At 41.9% G+C, this 22,940-nt stretch overlaps 1 protein-coding gene across 2 annotated transcripts in view; it reads left to right on the top strand.

Annotated features, from left to right (window-relative positions):
* LOC130930697 (formin-1-like) overlaps positions 1-22,940 on the top strand; it is a 187,155-nt gene that overhangs the window by 80,115 nt on the left and 84,100 nt on the right. For both annotated transcript variants that reach the window (XM_057858746.1, XM_057858747.1), the window contains one exon: positions 5,852-5,993. In XM_057858746.1, coding sequence (XP_057714729.1) covers positions 5,852-5,993 — 142 coding nt within the window. The remainder of the gene's footprint in view (positions 1-5,851; positions 5,994-22,940) is intronic.

Here is a 22,940-nt window from a genome sequence, read left to right as displayed (position 1 = left end):
TTTCCTATAAGTTCTACATGTTAGATTTGACTGTATTTTTGCCAGAAATGCTGACTGTGGCTCTACCAGTTTCACCAATTAGACATCACAACAATAATACCTAATAATGTCCCGATCGCATATTATTGCACTCAAGTCCAAGTCACCTTATTTTGAGAATCTGCCGGTACAGACTCCTGATTCAATACTTGCAAATATTTTTTTTTTTATTTGAAGAAAAGTTCCAAACATGTTACAGTACTGTACTGTTTACAGTACTTCCTCCTCCTCCTCGTTTTTAGTGGAGGCGAGTGTTGCAGAGGATAAAACGTATATATTTTTTGTTTCTTTTGGCAATACCATTGTATTTCTGGATTATTTGGTTACTTTTGAGCTCATAAAATGTTTTTAAAATTATATAAGTCCACTGCCCAAAGTAGTGCATTTCCTTGGGCACTCCCCGACAGCCAGCTGACGAAGAATACTGTATGTCCTCCAATAACACACAAGGCTTGGTCTTTTCTTGTTTTTATATGAAGGATAGTGGTAGCTCGATATACAACATCCGACGTGAAATTTGCCATTTGTTTCTGCATCCGACGACATGCTCTAACATAGACTTCATAATGATATTGACGGGACACTGCGCCACGCCTTCAAGTAGGGGGCCGTCCCACACTCCGCTTCAGTCGGTCGAAGTCGGTCGCAGTTATTCTTAAACACATGCAGGGATCCAACGCTGGATTTAGGTTGAAAAAGTACGAAAGCTGTATCGCATACAAAAAGGAAGGATTGTCTCAGGAGTGATTTGTTCGAGCATTCAAGGTAATTATATTTTTCGTACCATGCATGCATTTTGAAACGTTAGGGGAAAAAAATCAATGGGAGAAATTAACTGCTACGCATATGTATATCTATCCATAGCTATAAAGAATTCAGGGATTTAAGCATTTATTCACAATAATTTTCAATGTAAAAAGCTCTTTGTGGTGATAAGCGGCACCACAGTGGCGTAAAGACTCGCAGCACATTCGACATATTTACATAAAATAAATCCTCACTGCCGGGTTTTCTTGCTTTTAACCAACAATCGAGACGTTTTACGTTCATATCTATAAATAGTTCAGGGATTTAAGCATTTATTCATAAGAATTTTCAATGTTAAAAATCTCTTTGTCTGTGTTTCGGTCAGCTTTGACGGAGAAAGGCCCCCTATTAATTGGCCCCGTGCCCAGGATCCCATCAATATATTATGAAGTCTATGGCTCGAAATATGAGGAGATATGACAGCGCCGCAGTTTCTTTGTTTACCCGCAAAAGACCCGAGGCGGATTTTCTTGTTAGCGTAATCAACACAGCTTCCGAAAAGGCTAGTGCAGGTGGTGAAAAAAGGAAAAAGGTGATGTTTACCATTGAAACGAAGATGGAAATGATACAAAAATATAAGCTTTATGTGCACGTCCGTGAACTGGCTCGACAATACAGCTAATGATCTCGACGGTCCTCCTCCGACTTCCGTTCACCAGTCTTTATAAGTATAGGTGACAATTATTATTGTGGTAACATAGCCCAAAAATCGGCAGCTTTGTCAGGTTTTTAATCATTTATTTCAGAACTTGTGCAACACAACATTCTACTGTCTGACGCAGTTGACGGCAACAACAACAGAACAATAAAAGAGAAAGCAAAATCTCTACCGCACCTATCTCACTGTCACATCAGCCATGCGATGCGCTCAGGTACAGCACGCAAAATACATCGGCCACATTAGAGTAGCAATTATTTTTATTATTATTATGTTCTTATTCAGCTTTTTATCTATAGTTTATTTATTTTCCTATGTGGAATTGCGATTTGTAATTGTACCAGATATTATTTATTAAGGATTTAGTGTATGTTTTTGGGCTGTGGCGTGAATTCATGGAATTATAATGTATTATGGGAAAATCCTGCTCGACATATGACCATTTTGACATACAAACAAGGTCCTGGAACGAATTAACTTAGTATGTAGAGGTACCTCTGTTATTCGTTAAAGTTTGTTAAACTGTAACAAACAAAACATGCATGCATTCAACACAACTGCACACTAAACGACGTTATACAAATACCATGTACACTGCAAATTTAACACGTCTTAGTCAGTTAATTTTTCTGAAATTTAGTCAAATAATTTTCTCCATCTTGTTTTGAGTGTTTAAGACTAGCTAACAGATCAATGGGTCAGATTATTCCACGTACATTAAGTAAATATTATTCTATTTGTTCTTATTCAGCTCATTAAAAAAAACACATTTTCGTTCATATGTAGCTTTTCCCCATAACACACATATACTGCATATTAACAGGTTAGTATGGATGTAAAATACTTCCAGACATGTAGTTTCCAAGGCAGAAATGTAGCAGAAAGCACTCAACACCGTCAATGCAACTGACAGGCTGTGTACTGTAAAAGTGAATAAGCATGTGTTCCAAAATGCGTCACATGGTGGATGCAGTGAATTATTATGACCACAAGGTGGCAGTAATGTACTGTAAAATGTAATCTGGCTGTAAACCATGGCAACTCTCACCAGCACTATAGTTTTTTTGTTTTTTTTTTAATTACTTATAGCATAAATGACCTGATCGGCCCGTTTTCCGATCATCTGATCGGACATCCTTAATAATCACATGACTCCATGATATCAATCAGACGTCACAATAAATTTACATGACCACACATAAGCTTCGGAAGTCCTATGATTACACTTGCCTGTTCAATCACGAAGCATCTTTAAAGTGCCGTGAAAATTAAACTATTTGACATACGTATAATCAACATGACCCTGGTAGTTTCCGACTTTTCCAACAGAGGGTATTTGCGCTCTTCGGGGGTGCTCATCATCTCTCTGAGCTCATTATACGTCAAACGAGCTGGGAGGTCGTTTTTCGTTTAAAAACTAAGGAAATATATCAACTAGGGCTGCAGCTATCGATTATTTTAGTAGTCGATTAATTGATGAACTAGTTAGTCCAAATAATCGAGGAATCGGATAAGGAACACTAAAAATACCTCAAACGGTATTAAAAAAAAAAAAAAAAAAGAATCATAAGTACAAGAAAAGGCTAACTTACATAGCAAAAGTCCGCTAGCTTACATGCTATAAAATGCTAACTATTTTTTTAATGCTCTTAACAAATCGTTCAAACAAATATTCCCACAAAAAAGGCGAAATATACCTATCAACTAAATTATGAGTGCATTAATAAAACATGAGCTTAAACAAAAACTTATGTTGGTCTTAACAGGGAGCAGCTGGATTCAGCCATGTGAAATGAGTTATGTCATATTCACTGTTTCCACTAGAGGGCAGTGTATCTACCCAAATCAATTTAACCAAATGCAAACACTTTCAAAACAAGCCATTACAACACCACTTTAATTAAACGAATACTCAAAGCAGTAAGTTAATCGATTAATCGAGTTAATCGATTATTCGTTGCAGCACCAAAATCAACCACCTTCCGACTGTTGTATCAGCTTTAATGTTATTAGACATTATCCACGGCCAGCCTCTCCTTGTAAAAATGGATTAGACGTCTATTGCCGCAGAGATAAATTATTCAATTTTAAATTGGTAAACAAACGTAAATTGAACTTTTTGTCTCAGCACCATCTCCTTGCTCTCCAGAGACTGTGTATTTGTAAAGAGGATTATCCAGCCCATTTACTGTGGTTGTGGTTGTTGCCTCGTGAGTGCCAGGCATTCAACTTTATGACCTTGTATTTCCATGGCTGGCTTAGTTGGGGGAAGCTGAGATTTGCTCCGCGCACTCTCACCCAACCGGGCCAGGCACCAAAGCGGCGGCTGTAAATGTAGCTGTAAAGGCTCCAGTTAAGGGGAATTAAATGGCTTTAATTGTAAATGGATCTGCTTTGTGATCTTTGTTAATGGAGTGATGTTCTAAATCAGGGGTGTCAAACTTATTTTGGGTCTTGGACCACATTTATGGCAATTAGATCTCAGTTTATTTTTGGCCAAACAAGTGAACTCCCTGGCTGCCATTCACGCCACTAGACGTCCATTGGATGTCTAGTGCTGTCAATGACACTAAAAGATCAATATTCAGAGTCAGTCCTTCCACTAAAGTGAACTAGACGTCTATTGTTGTCAATGGCAAGCAACGAGTTTATTTTGTGTCACTTCCATGTCATTTTAAGATTTTTACAGCTAAATTCCTGTAAATTTTGGATTTTTATGGCATTTTTGAGCTGCTTTCTGTTGATTTGGGGCATTTCCAGATGACATCGTGTTGATTTGGTATCACTTTCTGTTGGTTTTGGGCCATTTATTTGGTCCTTTCTGGGCTGCTTCATTTTCAGTGTTTGTTTCCTGTTGGTTTTGGGGCATTTCCAGGTGACTTTTGATTTTGTGTCACTTCCTGTTAATTTTGGGTCACTTCATAGTTCATTTATTGGCTGCAATTGAGTAAATTTTGGATCATTTCCTGCTGATTTTTCAGGTATGTCTGGGCTGCTTTCTGTTGATTTTGAGGCATTCCAGGTGACTTCCTTTTGTATGTCATGTCACTTCCTTTTGGTTTTGGGGAATTTCTGACACCATAATTCACACTATGTGAAGTTCAAAGGGTTTTTGGGACAATTTGGCCTAGCCCAATTTTTAACACTAAACTGAACTAGACACAGGGATATTGTGGATATTGCGATCAGAGGTGTCCCGTCCCATTAGGCTAACCAGGCAATTGCCTAGGGCCCCCAGCCAGCAGGAGGCCCCAGAGGGCCAACAGATTTAGCACACGCAGCTTTACTGCACTGTCGCAGCGACAAGTGCGACAGTGCCAGTGAAAGCCTTGTGTCTGAGTTCCCTGAAGTGGCCCCTTCACTCGCTCTACACGCCCCCCCCCCCCCCCCCCCCCCCCACACACACACACTTGACTCGGCGTGACAGTGAACGGCGATTTGGCTTTTTTTAATTGGCGTAAGTCCAACTGTCCCCCTTACTAGCACACGCTCGGAGGGCCCTGTGTTGCTTGTTGCCTGGGGCCCCCAGGGACCCTTGCTATGCCTCTGATTGCGATAACTAGATAGTAACCTTTGCTATGTTTGTTAATGTTGTGAATCAACCGTTGAAGCTGTTAAAATTGCTCCCATTATTGCATTAGTTCCCTTCCGTGTACTTTCTACATGTGAGTTTTAAAACTGTTTCATCATTTAAAGATAGATTCAAGTCAAGATTTTGCCGATTTAGGAGTATTTTAGATATAAAGTTGCTTAGGTTCGCTAGGAAGGTTCTCTACAACAGAGCCTTCCTGAGAAGTCTACTGCTTTGAGTCTACTGCTTTGTTTATTTTATTATTATGTATCATTTTTCTTTATTCATATTACTTTATACGCATTATATATCTATACATTTTTGTTTCCTATAGTTATTTATTTTGTGATACTTTCTGTAAAACGCTGCAAGAGAAGAATGTGTTTTACCTCATTTTTGGAACCCAAGTTATTGTCTCTTGATTTAATTAGCAGAATTTAGGAGGGTTAGCAGAGCATTGATGTGTTGCTAACAGCAGAGTGTTAAACATCCTCTTGACTTTAAACAGCTCATGTTCTTGTTTCAACATCTGTTTGTTTTTATTATTCATGTTACTCAGCAACTTCTGAATTCATTCTCGTCCGTTTGCTGGAAATGTTCCACGAAGACACAAACAAGCTTAGCATCCGTGTTTGGTTGTATTTATCACCTTGTGTATAAGCAGTATTTTTGGTCTGACATTGAGAACGACGTCATTTTCCACGAATACAACATTGCTAATAAGTCCACTGAGCCGTCATGCAATTGATGCAAATGTTTTTTGTTTTGTTTTTCAGCAACAACACGTTGTGGGGCTGCCTGGAGGAGCCAGACATCATGGATCCAAAAGAGTTTGAAGATCTTTTCTCCAAGGCCACGCCTCAGCCATTGAAGAAGCCCTTGTCTGACACGTATGAGAAGAAAGCCAAAACAAAGCAGGTACATTTACTTAATATCCACTGACAGAGCTGGGTAGTAGTAATCCGTTACATTTACTTGAGTAACTTCAAGGAGTTGTTTTACCATGCCTAAGGCTGCAACTAACTATTATATTTATAATCAATTAATTGGCCGATTAAATTAAACGATTAATTGGAAAAACGTCACTTTTATGAATTACCTTCGCAATTTAACTTGAAGTTGTTTTAGGCATGTTGTAAGTAACAATGAAGACAAAATGGATGACTATTTCCTTCAAAAATAATGTTTTATGACAGCGTCTTGACTTAACTGTAGTCTACAACTGTATGTAATGTTTTATGTACATAAGATTTTGAATAAAGGTTCTGAGTATAAAACATAAAAATAATATCTTGGTACACAAATCAAACAAAAGTCCTGTTCATTTAAATGAAAAAAGTGCTGCTGATTTACATTTTTTTCTTGTGGACAAGGTGCTGATATAAATTGTGTCAATGACTCATTATTTTCTTTAAACAAACTAAACGACAAAATCGAATAAAGAGGAGGTAGTCTGAAATAAATCAGTTACCTTTATCAAACAGTTGTTCATAAATACAATCCAAATCCAATTTCAAAGCACACTCTCTTGTATGACAATTTACAGTTTCAATAGGAGTTTTTGTTGAAAGGAGACTCTAAGCTGTTTCCACAAGCGTTAGATGGAATTTCAAATGACACTATATTCAACTGATTCCACTATATTTAGCCTTCAGCTAATGCGTTAAGCATCTCGTCAGATGTTGCTTTTGTGAACATCTGCTGCAGCCATTGCCCTGTCAGCACTTCGGCCGCCAACTGCGACGTCCGAGCAGACTGTCCCCTCTTAAATCCATACGCATCCCTTATTCTGATCAATTTGTCAAGGCTCCACATGGGTCCTCAGGGTCATGCAGATGTGTGTGCGCTCGCTCTCCATCCTCAAATCACCCCATTCAGTCTGGTCACTCTTAAGTGGCAAAAGCATTTGATCCAACAAAGACAGCCGCAAGCAGACACAAAACGCTTCCAAGTGTCTCCTATCGGGGCTGACGTCAGCTTAGATGTCTGAGCCGACTTGCGGAAACTTTTCCGGTACGCCGATCTAAAAACTCTGAGAGGACTCATAATTCTCATTTTTAGCTCGAGATTTCTCCACCAGCCTTGATGACTCTTATTTCTAAATAAACTGTACTTCACGGTACTGGCCTTAATGTTTTAGAAAGACAACTTCCAAATCCAGCATCAGCATACTTCTGATGTGAGTAAGCTGTACGTGGATGAGATAATGAAGTGAGGAGTTGATGCGAAAGGAAAAACAAGTGTTCACGTCAGCCCCACGCCCAACAATTTTGCTCAAAGGGATTCGTGTCGCCTCACAATTTGGCCACGGACTGACACGTTAACAAAATTTAAAGCTGCTATAATCACAAATATTTTAAAATGTAATTATAAGTCACCTGAGTTGAGAGAAGTTTTAGCTTGACGCAGTGTTGTTTTTTGCAGCCCTCCTGATTTTTGGGAGAAAATACGTTCTTCGTCTCGTTTTCGTGGACGAAAACTGACCAATTCCGTCTAGTTTCAACGATGACTCAAAATGTTTTCGTCTTTAAAAATCAAGCGTTTTCCTCCCAAAATAGATAAATTAATAAAGTTTTTCAACACTTTGCTACCAAAACACTGCTACGATGCAAGCTGATGTACAACACATACAATTAGAAAAATGTCACATATGATGAACATATGTCAAAAACTATTCGTATGCAGTGTTGTTAATCCATACACTCCACCATCAGTTCACAAGAAAGCTCCCAAAGACATTGCGCCACGCCTTCCAGTAGAGGGCTGACCCAGGCAGAACATTGAGTTGGCTTTCGCTGTGATAAACTCAAACACACACTGCGTTCTAATGCCGGATTGAGGTGGAAGTAGGACGAAGGTTTTACAGCATACAAGCAGGCAGGAGTGTCTCGAGTGATTTGGTCAAGGATATAAGGTAATTATTATATTAAATAGCACCATGATAAAATTAGTGTAACTTTGGCTTGAAATATTTATGTTGAATGACAACTGTCAGTTTTTTGTTTTTTACCAAGAATCTAGATTGTTTTACGTTCATGTCAATAGAAATTGCGCAATTTAAGAATTTATTTACAAGAGTTTTCAACTTAAAATGCTCTTTGTTTTGTGACCGACACCCTGTTGGATTACACAATACTGTAACTTTTGCTTGAAATATTTACGTAAAATGAATGATAACTGCCCATTTTTACTTTAACCAAGAATGCAGACTGTTTTACGTTCATATCTATAGAAATTCCGCAATTTAAGCTTTTATTTACAAGAATTTTCAACTTTAAAAAAGCTGTGTTTTTTGACCGCCGCCATGTTAGATTTTGTATCTACACAATAGCGGAATTCAACTCAAATAAGTTGTAATTGTAAAAAAAAAAAATGCAAATTTTGCTTTTTTTGAATAAAATTAAGATAATTTTGCATGCTTTCCTCAAGTATTATGTTTCTGATGTGAAAAAGGATTGATTTATTAGCTAAAGTTGCACTTAATTAAAAAAAAATAAAATAAAAAAAATTAAGTTGCTATTTTGGGCAAAAACTTATATGATATGCTAAATATTGCTTTTGATCCTGAAATTATTATTATTATGTGATTATCTCTGCATTTTGGGATTTTTTTTGTGCATCTAGCGTAAAATTTGAAAATTTTATAGCCATTTTAAATTTTGTTATACTTATAAATTTAAAAAATAATTCATTGGGGTTTTATTGGGGAACAACTTTGAATTTTTTTATGTCGCTGCTCATGGAGACTCACATGCCTAAGGGAGGTGTCTGTTTTGGTTTTAGGTCGCTAGCGGCTTTAGTATTGAAATTATTTGAAGTTTGAAGTTTTTGAAAATAGGCCCCCTACGGATCCGCCCCAAGCCCCGTGTCCCGTCAACTGATAGTAAGTTCTATGGTTAATCTTATTTTTAAAAAGTAATTAGTTACGGTTACAAATTAATTCCCTCCAAAAAGTAATTGAGTTAATAACGCAGTTACCTCATTGTAAGAGTAATTCGTTAGTCATCAAAGTAACTGACATTCTTTTCATGTTCTACACGTTATTACAGTATACATTCGATAACATCTTTCATATCAAAGACGTTTATTTTAACTGATTGAACTGATCTTTTCATTCAGAAAAAGAAAACGTTGGTCACAATATTTAAAATTTTTTTAAATTCACCTTTATTGGAGTGTAACGGTATACAAACTTTAATTTTCAAATGCTGTGAGAAAAAAAAGCCTTTTTGTTTTTCACTGTTGTACTGAACCCGCACCGAACCGTGACCCCCGTACCAAGGGACGTACTGAACCGTGACTTGTGTGTATCGTTACACCCCCAAAAGATATATGTACAGTAGGGGCAAATAAGCATTTAGTCAACCACTAATTGTGCAAGTTCTCCCACTTGAAAATATTAGAGAGGCCTGTAATTTTCAACATGGGTAAACCTCAACCATGAGAGACAGAATGTGAAAAAAAAACTGAAAATCACATTGTTTGATTTTTAAAGAATTTATTTGCAAATCATGGAGGAAAATAAGTATTTTGTCAATACCAAAAGTTCATCTCAATACTTTGTTATGTACCCTTTGTTGGCAATAACGGAGGCCAAACGTTTTCTGTAACTCTTCACAACCTTTTTACACACTGTTGCTGGTATTTTGGCCCATTCCTCCATGCAGATCTCTTCAAGAGCAGTGATGTTTTGGGGCTGTCGTTGGGCAACACGGACTTTCAACTCCCTCCACAGATTTTCTATGGGGTTGAGATCTGGAGACTGGCTAGGCCACTCCAGGACCTTGAAATGCCTCTTACAAAGCCACTCCTTTGTTGCCCTGGCTGTGTGTTTGGGATCATTATCATGCTGAAAGACCCAGGCACGTCTCATCTTCAATGCCCTTGCTGATGGAAGGAGATTTTCACTCAAAATCTCTCGATACATGGGCCCATTCATTCTATCCTTTACACCAGACATGTCCAAAGTCCGGCCCGGGGGCCAAATGTGGCCCGTGGTCAAATTTCATCCGGCCCCCAGTCTCTGTCATAAAATCAATAACGTCTGGCCCGCACACACTTAATAAATTGGTCAGCAGTACAGCTACCAGCATATGAAGTAGCTTACACTAAATGCTGCTCCTCATTGACCCACTAAAAGGCAGAAGCACTCTAAGCAACATTACCCCGTGTGATCATTTACCTCCAATTTTTTAAAATAGCGACAATCAACAAAAAAAGTTGACTGCGATGGCCGACGCTTTAAGGATAGGTGGAAATTGGACTATTTCTTCATTAAAATTCACAACAACTGTGTCTGCCTCATTTGCAAAGAGACAGTCGCTGGTTTTAAAGAGTTCAAAATGTGAGGCGATATTACTAAACGAGACACACTGACATGTACGACCAGATTACAGGGAAGATACGCAGCGAGAAATTGAAGCAACTTGAAGCTAGTTCAATTTCACAGCAGCAGTATTTTGCAAGAGCCCGAGAGTCGAAAGAGAACCCCACAAAGGCTAGTTGCGAGATTGTTGAAATTATGAATTACAAAAAAATAAAATAAAATAAAGCAAATGTGACACACAGAATGGGCTGCTAAAATTTGCTTAAATATGTTGTTCTACGTAAAGGACGTCAGCCAAGGTCGGCCCCCCACATTTTTACCACACCAAATCTGGCCCCCTTTGCAAAAAGTTTGGACACCCCTGCTTTACACAGATCAGTCGTCCTGGTCCCTTTGCAGAAAAATAGCCCCAAAGCATGATGTTTCCTCCCCCATGCTTCACAGTGGGTATGGTGTTCTTCGGATGCAATTCAGTATTCTTTCTTCTCCAAATACGAGAACCTGTGTTTCTACTAAAAACTTCTATTTTGGTTTCATCTGACCATAACACTTTCTCCCAGTCCTCTTCTGGATCATCCAAATGCTCTCTAGCGAACCGCAGACGGAACTGGATGTGTACTTTCTTCAGCAGGGGGACACATCTGGCAGTGCAGGATTTGAGTCCCTGGCGGCACATTGTGTTACTGATAGTAGCCTTTGTTACTGTGGTCCCAGCTCTCTGTAGGTCATTCACTAGGTCCCCCCGTGTGGTTCTGGGATTTTTGCTCACCGTTCTTGTTATCATTTTGACGCCCCGGGGTGAGATCTTGCATGGAGCCCCAGATTGAGGGAGATTATCTGTGGTCTTGTATGTCTTCCATTTTCTAATAATTGCTCCCACGGTTGATTTCTTTACACCAAGCGTTTTACCTATCGTAGATTCAGTCTTCCCAGCCTGGTGCAGGTCTTTTGTCTCTGGTGTCCTTCAACACCTCTTTGGTCTTGGCCATAGTGGAGTTTGGAGTGCGACTAACTGATACTGTGGACAGGTGTCTTTTATACCGATAAGGAGTTAAAACAGGTGCCATTAATACAGGTAACGAGTTATATATATAGTAGCATCTGAAAGGACAACGCCAACTTGATGATGATAATGCATATTCAGCAAGAAAATAGTACATTATTTTCAATGAATTATACCCACCTGGACACCACGAACTCTCTGTGGAAAAAAAAAAGTTGCCCGAGAGTTTAAGATGACGCTCGCCACACTAAATGCTAATGCTAACGAGAGCATGAATGCTATTCTAACGTTCTGAGCCACCTATCCAATCATCATTGGGTTTGCAATGGCGTCACCACCCCCTTCCCACCAACCCCCTCCCGTTTTGCTCTAGCCCAGGAAGCTGTGACAAAATCAGACAAGTTCTGCTTCATTCAACCAAATTGTAGTAACGCGCCCCTTTATATCCTCAGACGGTAACGGCGTTGCAAAGATAGGAAAATAGTAGAGCTGTCTTAAACGACTATTTTTGTCCCGATTAATCAGCTGACTATTTTTACGATTAGTCGACAAATCTTTTATTTTTTGATTTATTTATTAATTTTTTGGGACTAATTTAGCAATGAAATTTTTGCTGACGCCTTCAAATTAACAAAAAAACATTTTGGAACATTTAAAGTATTTATTAGAATAAAAATAAACACGGAAATAACAATAATAAATAACAAATAAACAATGAGGTCAAATGCTGATAGCATTACCTCGTGCAAAAGAATGGAACGTAAACAGATTCAGAACACTGACTTCGCCTTTCCAACATGATTCAAAAGACTTCTAAAAAAAAAAAAAAAAATCTAGCGTTAATATTATAGTATACTACTATATATAATAGTATTACAATAATTATTCATTGCCAATCAGATTATAAGTGTGTCATTTTAGAGCTATTCTTGTAGAATAGTAGCAGTAGTAGAATTGTAGAATCTGAATTCTGAAGTATGTGGGATTAACTCCAGAAATCATTATTTATTTGATGAACATGACTTGCTTTTATTTTCAAATGTTCACCGGAAGTACGTTCGCTAAACCGTAAACTTTACGCTCTGCAAAAAAAGCACTTTTTCGTCATTGCATGTGATTTCAGTAATTATTTTATTATTCATTTTTTCATTTGCAAATGCTTTTAAGGGGCGATTTTTCATGTTTGAAGTGTCACACTTGGACGGAATGGAGCGGACTCAAGTGCAGAATTCAGTCTTTTAATGAACACAAATAATCAGAAGCAGTAACAAACTGAGGGCGCTCCAGAAGGAGGAAATAACAAGCTATGAAATAAAATGGTACAAACGGGAAACAAGAGAGCCAGGCAAAAAATGCACTGGAGTAGAATACTATAACAAAGGACTTTGCATTAAGCATAAAAAACAAACTGTTGAATACTAGGAATAAACTCACAACGTAGAATGTCTTGGACTATGAATATGGGCTGTAGTGAAGACGAAGGACGAAGACACTTTGGCACAAGACTAGGGAGTGACAAACAATTTAAGCACATGAGGAACGTGGTACAGGTGGGAACAATAGGTAATCATAATCAGAGACAGGTGAGACAGCAGGAAGGGTGAGTGGTAGAAACAGGAGGGTGAGGTTTCAAAATAAAGCAGGAAGAGACAATATACCAGGACGTGACAGAACCCCCCCCTCTAGGACCGGATCCCAGACGGACCAGGCAGCTCAGGATGGGCCCTGTGGAAGTCTCTGATGAGGCTTGGGCAAAGAATAAAGCGGGAAGGGACCCACTGTCTCTCTTCGGGGCCGTACCCTTCCCAATCGACAAGATACTGACGTCCCCTGCCCCTGGTCCGGACCGCCAACAGCCGCTTGACCTTGTAGGCGGGGCCACTGTCGATCTCCAGCGGGGGTGGCGGGGGCGGAGTCGGCAGCACGGCGCTTTCAACTACGGGTTTCACTTGGCTCACGTGGAACGTGGGGTGGATCCGAAAGGTGCGGGGAAGGCGTAGTCGAACAGCCGCCGGTCCGATCACTTTGGAGACTGGGAATGGACCAACAAAGCGGGGTGCCAGCTTCTTGGATGAAGCTCGAAGGGGGAGGTCCCGAGCGCTGAGCCAGACCCGCTGCCCTGGCTGGTATGAAGGCGCCGGGCGTCGTCGACGGTCTGCCGTTCTTTTCATTCGGTCCCCCTGACGAGCAAGGACCAGACGGGCAGCCTCCCAGATGCGCCGGCATCTGCGGACTAAGGCGTGGGCGGAGGGGACTGAGACCTCCGGCTCCTGGGCGGTGAAAACTGGAGGGTCATATCCAAACACACACTTGAACGGTGACATACCCGTAGCTGAGGTGGGCAGGGTGTTATGGGCGAACTCGACCCAGACCAGGTGGTTGCTCCATGTCGATTGGTTCTGGGAAACCAGGCACCGGAGGCCGGTCTCCAACTGCTGGTTCAGGTGCTCGGTCTGGCCGTTGGATTCCGGGTGATATCCCGAGCTGAGGCTGGCTTTGGCTCCGATTAGCTTGCAGAAGGCCCCCCAGAATCGGGACACGAACTGGGGCCCTCGATCGGAAACGATGTCCTTGGGGAACCCATGAACCCGAAACACTTGCCTCATCATGATCTCGGCGGTGTCCTTGGCGGAGGGCAGGGCTGGCAGAGCAATAAAATGAACCATCTTAGAGAATCAGTCGACCACTGTGAGGATCGTGTTGTTGCCTTGGGAGACTGGGAGCCCCGTGACGAAGTCCATGGATATCTCTGCCCATGGCCTGGAGGGGATGGGCAGTGGCTGTAGTAGTCCCATGCGTGGACGGTTGGAGGTCTTGTTCTGGGCGCAGACCGAGCATGCCTTAATGTACTCCCGGACCTCCGGCTCCATCCCCGGCCACCAGAACCTCCGGCAGATGGCATGAATAGTCCACCGAATTCCCGGATGGCAGGAAAGTGGCGAGGAGTGGGCCCATTGAAACACCCGGGGGCGTAAGTCGATCGGGACAAACAGACGGTTCTCTGGACACCCCCGTGGTGATGGAGCCTCCCCATTGGCCAGCTTGACCTCCTTTTCTATTTGCCAAGTCACCGCCCCTACCACACAGTTCAGTGGCAGGATGCTTTCAGGCTCTTTGGCCACAGGCTCAGGGTCATAGAGGCGAGAGAGCGCATCAGCCTTCTTGTTTTGGGACCCCGGCCTGTAAGAGATCGAAAATGAAAAGTGGTTAAAGAAGAGCGCCCACCTGGCCTGACGAGCGTTTAGTCTCTTAGCAGTCTTAAGGTATTCTAAGTTCCTGTGGTCTGTCCAGACCAGAAAAGGGTGCTCCGCCCCCTCCAACCAGTGACGCCACTCCTCTAAGGCAGTCTTCACGGCCAATAACTCTCGGTCTCCCACGTCATAACTCCGCTCAGCTTTGGAGAGTTTCCGTGAAAGAAAGGTGCAGGGATGAATCTTTCCGTCCTGTTCAGAGCGTTGCGAGAGGATGGCCCCAACGCCTTCATTAGAAGCGTCAACCTCCACCACAAACTGCCGGAGGGGATCAGGCATGTTCAGAATTGGTGCTGTGGTGAAACGGGTCTTGAGGGTCTGGAAGGCGGCCTCCGTCTCAGGGGTCCACGAGAACCGCACCTGTGGAGAAGTGAGAGCATGGAGGGGAGCCGCTATTGCGCTGAAGCCTCGGATAAACCGCCTGTAGAAGTTAACAAATCCCAGGAATTGCTGGACCTTCTTGCGGCTATCGGGGGTTGGCCAGTTAACAACAGCGCTGATTTTAGCCGGATCCATCTGAACCCTTCCAGGGGCTACGATAAAGCCCAGGAAGGAGATGGTGTCGGCATGGAATTGGCTTTTCTCTGCCTTAACATATAATTTGTTAGCCAAGAGCCTTTCTAGTACTGTGGCTACATGCTGCTGGTGGGTGGCTAAATCGGGTGAGTAGATAAGGATATCATCTAAATAAACGAATACAAAGCGGTCTAAGAAGTCACGTAGGACATCATTAATCATAGCCTGAAAGAAAGCTGGAGCATTGGTAAGACCAAACGGCATCACAAGGTATTCATAATGGCCATCTGGTGTGTTAAAAGCAGTCTTCCACTCATCCCCCTCTCGTATTCTAACAAGGTGGTAAGCATTCCTTAAGTCAAGCTTTGTGAATACCTTGGCTTGTTGCAACTGATCGAAAACCGATGACATTAACGGGAGTGGATAACGGTTCTTAATCGTGATATCGTTCAGCTGGCGATAGTCAATACATGGACGCAGGCCTCCGTCCTTCTTCCCCACGAAGAAAAAGCCTGCCCCAGCAGCAGAGGAAGAAGGGCAGATCAAACCTGCCTTTAACGAGGACTGAATATAGTCCTTCATGGCTTGTCTCTCGGGACCAGAGATCGAATAGAGACGTCCCCTTGGGATGGTGGACCCAGGAATGAGGTTGATGGCGCAATCAGAGTCAGTGAGGAGGTAAGGACATAGCACTGGTCTTGCAGAAGACCCGGCTTAGGTGATGGTAACAATGGGGGACTATGCTCAGGTCGATCTCCAGTCCTGAGGAGGCAGAAAGAGACATGTTATTAACATCGACCCTCTTAGCCCCTGTATTACACCCCCCCCCCCCCACACACACACAGTTCCCTGCACAGTCACTACCCCAACCCGCAATTTTGCCGGTTCTCCATTCAATTTGCGGGCTGTATTTACATAACCAGGAAAACCCCAGCACCACAGTCTGAGTTGATGCTGAGAAAAGGTGAAAGCTCATGGTCTCGGTATGTCCTTGTACCCCCACCCCCACTGGTTCGGTAGCATGGGTTATTGTGAAAAGTCTGGTGCCGTCGAGGGACCTGGCCACCAGAGGTCGCTTGAGAGGAACAACCCGCAGTCCCAACAGTTTACACACGCCCCATGGCATCAGGCTTTCATCTGCTCCTGAGTATGAGTGCCGGGAGTGTGTGGGTTCTAGCCTTGTGCGTTACCAGGATAGGGGTGGTCGAGCGTGGTGTACTCTGCTGAGTACGTTGCATTTCTTTGGGTCGGTCACGGCGGGAAGGACAGGCGGCCACCAGATGTCCCGAACACCCACAGTAGTAGCAGCTTCCCTCCAGCTGGCGGCGCTTGCGCTCCTCTCTGGAGAGACCGGTCGGCCCTAGCTGCATGGGCTCGACCTCTACTGGTTGCGATGGGGCAGGATGCAGACAAGGGGGGCACCTCTTGGGACGCTCAGATGCCCGGGGAGGGGGCCTCTCAGGGCGATTTGGTTGGACCCTCTGGAGCTCCTGTAGCCGATGGTCTGTCCGAATGGCTAAAGCGATGAGGGAGTCGAGGTTGTCTGGTAGATCCAGGGGAACGAGTTGCTCCCGGATGGGAATGGAAAGCCCCTTCAGAAAGGTGTCGTAGAGCGCCATGTGTCCCCAGCCACTTCCTGCGGCCAGGGTGCGGAACTGGATGGCGTAATCATTAACGGAGCGGCTGCCTTGCAGCAAGTTTGCCAGTTCCCGCGCTCGAGCCCGTTCGGTGCAGACTGGGTCGAACGTCATGATTAGGGCTTCTTTGAAAGCAGGGAAGGAGTAGCAAATTGGGGAGTCGCGCTCCCACTCAGCCATCGCCCAGGCTTGGGCTCGGTCAGTCATATGTGTTACCATATACGCGATCTTGGCTCGGTCAGAGCTGAACTCACCCGGAGAACAGTCAAAATGAAGCATGCAGTCTGTGATAAACATCTTACTGTTGCTGGCTTCTCCAGAGAAACGCTCCGTTGGAGCCAACCGAGGACCTCCCCCAGAGTGAGTGGAAAAGATAGGCGAAGGGACAGCAGGTGCCGCAGGAGGCGGAGTGACGGGCTGAAGCCTACCCGCCAAGTCGGTCAGTTGAGATGTGAGCTGGATCAAATTGGTGGCCATGGCTGCCTGGAACTGCTCCTGACGGGTGAGTCTGTTGTCGTGGCCCTGGAGCAAAGCGAAAAGCTTGGCGAATTCCGCTGAGTCCATAGCTGGCCAAAGTGTACTGTCACACTTGGACGGAATGGAGCGGACTCAAGTGCAGAATTCAGTCTTTTAATGAACACAAATAATCAGAAGCAGTAACAAACTGCGGGCGCTCCAGAAGGAGGAAATAACAAGCTATGAAATAAAATGGTACAAACGGGAAACAAGAGAGCCAGGCAAAAAACGCACTGGAGTAGAATACTATAACAAAGGACTTTGCATTAAGCATAAAAAACAAACTGTTGAATACTAGGAATAAACTCACAACGTAGAATGTCTTGGACTATGAATATGGGCTGTTGTGAAGACGAAGGACGAAGACACTTTGGCACAAGACTAGGGAGTGACAAACAATTTAAGCACATGAGGAACGTGGTACAGGTGGGAACAATAGGTAATCATAATCAGAGACAGGTGAGACAGCAGGAAGGGTGAGTGGTAGAAACAGGAGGGTGAGGTTTCAAAATAAAGCAGGAAGAGACAATATACCTGGACGTGACATGAAGTGTCACCTTTTAACCACAAGTTTGCGTTTTGGAGAAGGCTGCCAATATTTAATACCAGGCTAAATAAAGTAGGTTATCTTTTTTTCCCCATTAGCCTCGATGTAGCAATGCTAACAATTAGTGTTTAATATAGACGTGTTTTCTTATTTTGTATGTCTGAACTTTAATTCTATGGCGTGTTGATGACCAATAAACATCTGTGAAAAGAACTGGTGTCTCATATGCCATCAACACGTATGCCCAAATGTATGCACGCATGCGGCGATAAAACACAGCCATGAAAATTACCGCCCTAATTTTTATTTACCGTGCGATAAATGGACTCATTGCTTATCGCGACGGGCTTAGCTACTTCAATAAAACATGTCGGTAGTTAGTTAGTTAGTTAGTTAGTTAGTTGGTTAGTTAGTTAGTTAGTTAGTTAGATAAACTCACAATCTGCCAGCTTGTTGTCTCCTGTCGCCTTCAGAAATTACAACTGGGTGACAGCCCTTTAGGTATTCATTCACGGCCGACGTGCAGCCAAGCTTGGCATTGAAGAGACAGGATACAACAGTGCACCCTCCTTTGTTTCGTTGAAATAAGTCAATGTTTTGGCCACTCTGGTGCTCTTTTTGGCTTTGTGCCGCTTTCCCTGCTTGCATACCGAGCGTCTGCGATTCTCAACTTTCCACACATATATTTTTTTCTTGTCGACGCATTTATGTCATCGATGACACAACAGTGTACCCTCCTTTGTTTCGTTGAAATAAGTCAATGTTTTGGCCACTCTGGTGCGTTTTTTTGACTTCGTGCCGCTTTCCCCGCTTGCATACCGAGCGTCTGCAATTCTCAACTTTCCACACATATATTTTTTTCTCGTCGACGCATTTACGTCATCGATGACATTGACTACGTCGACTAGTCGGGACAGCTCTAGATAAATTAGATTACTCACCACTGAAAAAAATAACACTGTTACAATCGCTGTTATACTTGAACGCCGTCATTAACAACACTGCATGAATGTAGTAGTTGTCTCATCAGACAAAAACTGGCATTCCTCTCGTTATGTTTGAGTCTCTCGAGACACGTTTTCAGTTCATTACGTCATCATCATGAAAACACTTATTCGTCGACAATATTTTTTGGTCATCATTGAAGAAAACAACAGGAGCAAGTCTTAAGCGTGTTAAAAAAGTGTTTGCGCCAAGCAAACACTAGGCAGAGGCTCGGTGAAACAGTGCTGCTGCCACATAGTACCTTTAAAAAGTGTGTATGTGCATGATGGCAGAGTACCCTTTGGCATTTTCTGCACTTGCTCCAAAAGTGTTGCCAGATCATGTTATCCCCACAGCCAAGGGCCTCAATACAATCAAGAGACAAATGGGAGACGCTGGAATGTATTCGTAGATTATGCATATGATTCACGTCCCTCCGCACACCATAAATTGAACATTGAGGGGATGTAGCTGAAGCCTCCATGAGTGATTTAATCTTTATCATGTGTGCCACAGAAAAAAAAATCAAAGCTCTTGTTTACTCTGCGTGCTGATTAACATATCAAAGAAGAGGCGAAAGCTTTTTTCGCCGGAGCCGATGAAGCTGTGTGTAATTGCGTGCATGTGGCTTTGCTCCGCTAGCGGTGGACCTATAGGAATTTTGGAAAGCGAATGGTTAGCATTTCAGCGCGGGCTTCAAAAGGAGCGAGATCGCCAAGTTGGTGGGACGAAATGAAACAAACCGCCAATTTCTATCAACTTCCATTCAATGCGAAGCAAAGAGCAGCTTTTAAATGCTTTACGGGAGTGAGTTATGCACAGTCATGGTGCGTTTATTGAAGACATATTTGAGAGTGGGAGTGGGAACCTCTGGGTAGCTCACTGTAGGATACGATTTGCGATACAAGGCTCAAGATAACGATGAGCTCACGATATGGCGATACAACGGTTATCAGGAAATCATTCTAGGATATTCTACTAAATGTCTAATAAACAAACAAACAAGCTACTTTCATCCTTCTGCGAATTGGAATGAGTTTATCACTAGTAGACGTCCAATCCGTTTGAACTGGGAGGGTGGGTCCTCCCACTTCAAATGGATTGGACGTTTATGGCTTCAGCTTTACTCTTTACGTATTATGCAGTTAACTGCGGTAAACTACTCTGGTCGCAAATTGAAGTAGCAGATTAGCTACTGTCTTTTAGCTAACTGCCTCTGAATACAATTACAATTAAATGGAATTTGAGTGAGACGTGCTCACACAAGAGCTTTGTCTAATATTGTGTTAATATGATATGTGGTGTTTGAACTGTATCAATACTGATGCTATTTAATAGAATCAATCTGTATGAATTAATTTGGGATATAACCTCTAACAATTTTATATGTGTGCTCATAATAATTTCCAGTTATTTTACAAGAATTTTGTTTATTATTATTGCAGTCCCTGAAGTGTAATCTGTAAGAAGATGGAATATTGTTAATTTCTCTTTGACTCAAACAGCAAGGGGCGCTGGAAGTCATGCAGAGCAAGAGGTGCTGAGGATCTTTTTTTTTTTTTTTTCCCCATCCAAAAAACGCCATTTTGGTCCAAATTTGTCACAATTGTAGTACACACGCATACTGAATAGTTTCCGTACTACTACTAGGCTACTACAAAGACAGTGTTCTATTTCACCTACAGTGTGTGTTGGAGTTTTTTTTAATGGAAATAAAAGTGTTGTGTATTATAAAAGTTGCCTGTTTCTGTGTTTTCACAAAGGTGAACAAAATTGTCCATCAACTAGTTTTGAAGTGACGGATGTTTCGTTTGGAGATGATGTTTATGGGTGCTTGGCACCGTGGCGCTGTTGGATAGCTGGCCGTGTGACGTTCCAAGAACCGCTCGAATTTCTAGCCATCAGCCACTTTTCCTCGTCAATGTGTTGTATTGACGGTCGTCACATATGGATAAAATGGAAAGGACACGTTCATGTATATCGACACTTGACAAATCTAATCAAATGATGTACAGTAGTATGCTGGGGTCCACATTGTTGTGGACAGCAAAGTGGCTGATGGCTAGAAATTCGAGCAGTTCATGAACGAGACACAAGCAATACCTCGCTCATCTGCACATGACGAAACCTTCTACCTACTCCTTCGTTCCTACTGCAACTCCGCCTGATGACGTTTAAAAAAAAAAAAAAAAAAAAAAAAAAAAAAAAAAGCTATATTTCTCGCGGCACACGTGACGATCTCATGGCACACCGGTTGAAAAACACTGTATTATAATGCAAATCCCCGCAGCTAGATGGTGCAATGACACGCAAACACATTTGAAAATGAAAGGGTCATTTTGTCAGTGTTGTCCCATTAAAGGATATACTTAAATATCTGCTGAAATGCTAAGGGTGTACTCACTTTTATGATATATTGTATGCAGAGGCGTAGCAAGGGGCCCCCGGGGGCCCCATGCAACATGGGGCCCTTTGAGCATGTGCAAGTAAGGGGGACAGTTGGACTTGGAGCAATAGCATATTTAATAAAAGTCTAATAACGCCTCGCTCTCATAGAGCGCTTTTTAGGACACTCAAAGTGCCCCCCCAATTGCATTATTTACACACATTTGCCTTCGTAAACAAAATGTACTTCAGATTATTATTATTATTGTGCTTAGTACACATACCTTTACACATACCGTATTCTACTGACTAGCTGGTAAGTTATATTGCTTTTACTTAATAAGGATAACATTCTGGCACAGAAGTGAATCATGTAACATCTTATCAGTTTGGTGATCAGTGTGTATGGTGATTCTAAACACTGATTTAATGTTCTAGGTAACATCTCTGTGTATGAAGAAACGCTAGCATGCTGCAATGCTGTTAGCAAACGCTAACAAACTAGTTACAACAAGTCAAGGCAGTTAATTGGTTTAGGACATAAAAATACTACTACTACTATTAGTCTGCAGTGCTTCGACTACATTAGGACATAAAACTACAGTAACATAGTACACTCACCACTAGGAGTGGGAACCTCAGGGCACCTCACAATACGATACGATTCGCGATACAAGGCTTACGATAACGATTATATCACGATACAGCGATTATCGATATATTGGTCAGAAATTGGATACATGACATTCTACGATACAACTGTTGAAACGAGAAAAAAAAAAAAAGATATTTGAAAATAGAAAAAATACTGTTTAAGTCATTTATTAAACAGTGACACCTGTTCTGTGCAACATTGCTGTAAAATATAAATCTACTGCAAATTGTGCCCCTGCACATATAGAGGAAACCAACCACGACCACTGATATCGCTTGGAGAGATCATGATGAATGGCACCCTTAATTTCTTTAAAGTTTTAAATCTTAAAAAAAATAAATAAATAAAAAGTGCCGTAGGTGTCAGCAGTTGAGCTTGGAGTGGGGCAATGATAAAATTGGTGGGTCTTTTCTTCGTATATGAACTTTGTTGCTTGGTTTGAGCACTTCCGCTATCTGCTTCAGCATTTAAGATGTCAGACTTGCTCAGTCACAGTCTTCCTCACCTTAAAAACAACAAAATAAAACAAAAAATATTAGCTACTTCATCGCGTTTCCTGAAAAAAATCCTGTTTTTTTTTTGTGTTGGAAGTATTGAATTAAAAAAAATATGAATTGAATGTATAGAAATTATAAATTCAATAATTACCTATTTTTAATATGTAGGCTACATCAATAATTACCTATTTTTAATATGTAGGCTACATTAATTATCATGCACATCACTTTATATATCTTGTAACCTATTCAAACCATTTTTATAGCTTATTGTATCAAAATGACAGTAATAACAGTTTGTGTAGTATACTAGATGGAAATTGGTTCTCAAATAAATCGGTAAATTCATGTGGGCTTGTTCGATATTCATTTTCATCCAGTTTAGGGTTCTGGTTTATTTTATATCATTCAACACCAAATGTCATCAAAATAATACATTTAAATTAAAAAGTCAATTACATTGCAAAACTTTCTTACCTCAAGTGATGAAAGCGCAGCTCACAAACTCCAGTGTCCACTACGTCACCAGCTCCCAGTGAAACTTATTT

The sequence above is a fragment of the Corythoichthys intestinalis genome, chromosome 15 (assembly GCF_030265065.1).
Source record: "Corythoichthys intestinalis isolate RoL2023-P3 chromosome 15, ASM3026506v1, whole genome shotgun sequence".
In the NCBI taxonomy this organism is placed as follows: domain Eukaryota; kingdom Metazoa; phylum Chordata; class Actinopteri; order Syngnathiformes; family Syngnathidae; genus Corythoichthys; species Corythoichthys intestinalis.
The sequence above is the reverse complement of the archived record's forward strand: the minus strand, read 5'-3'. Positions and strand labels throughout refer to the sequence as shown.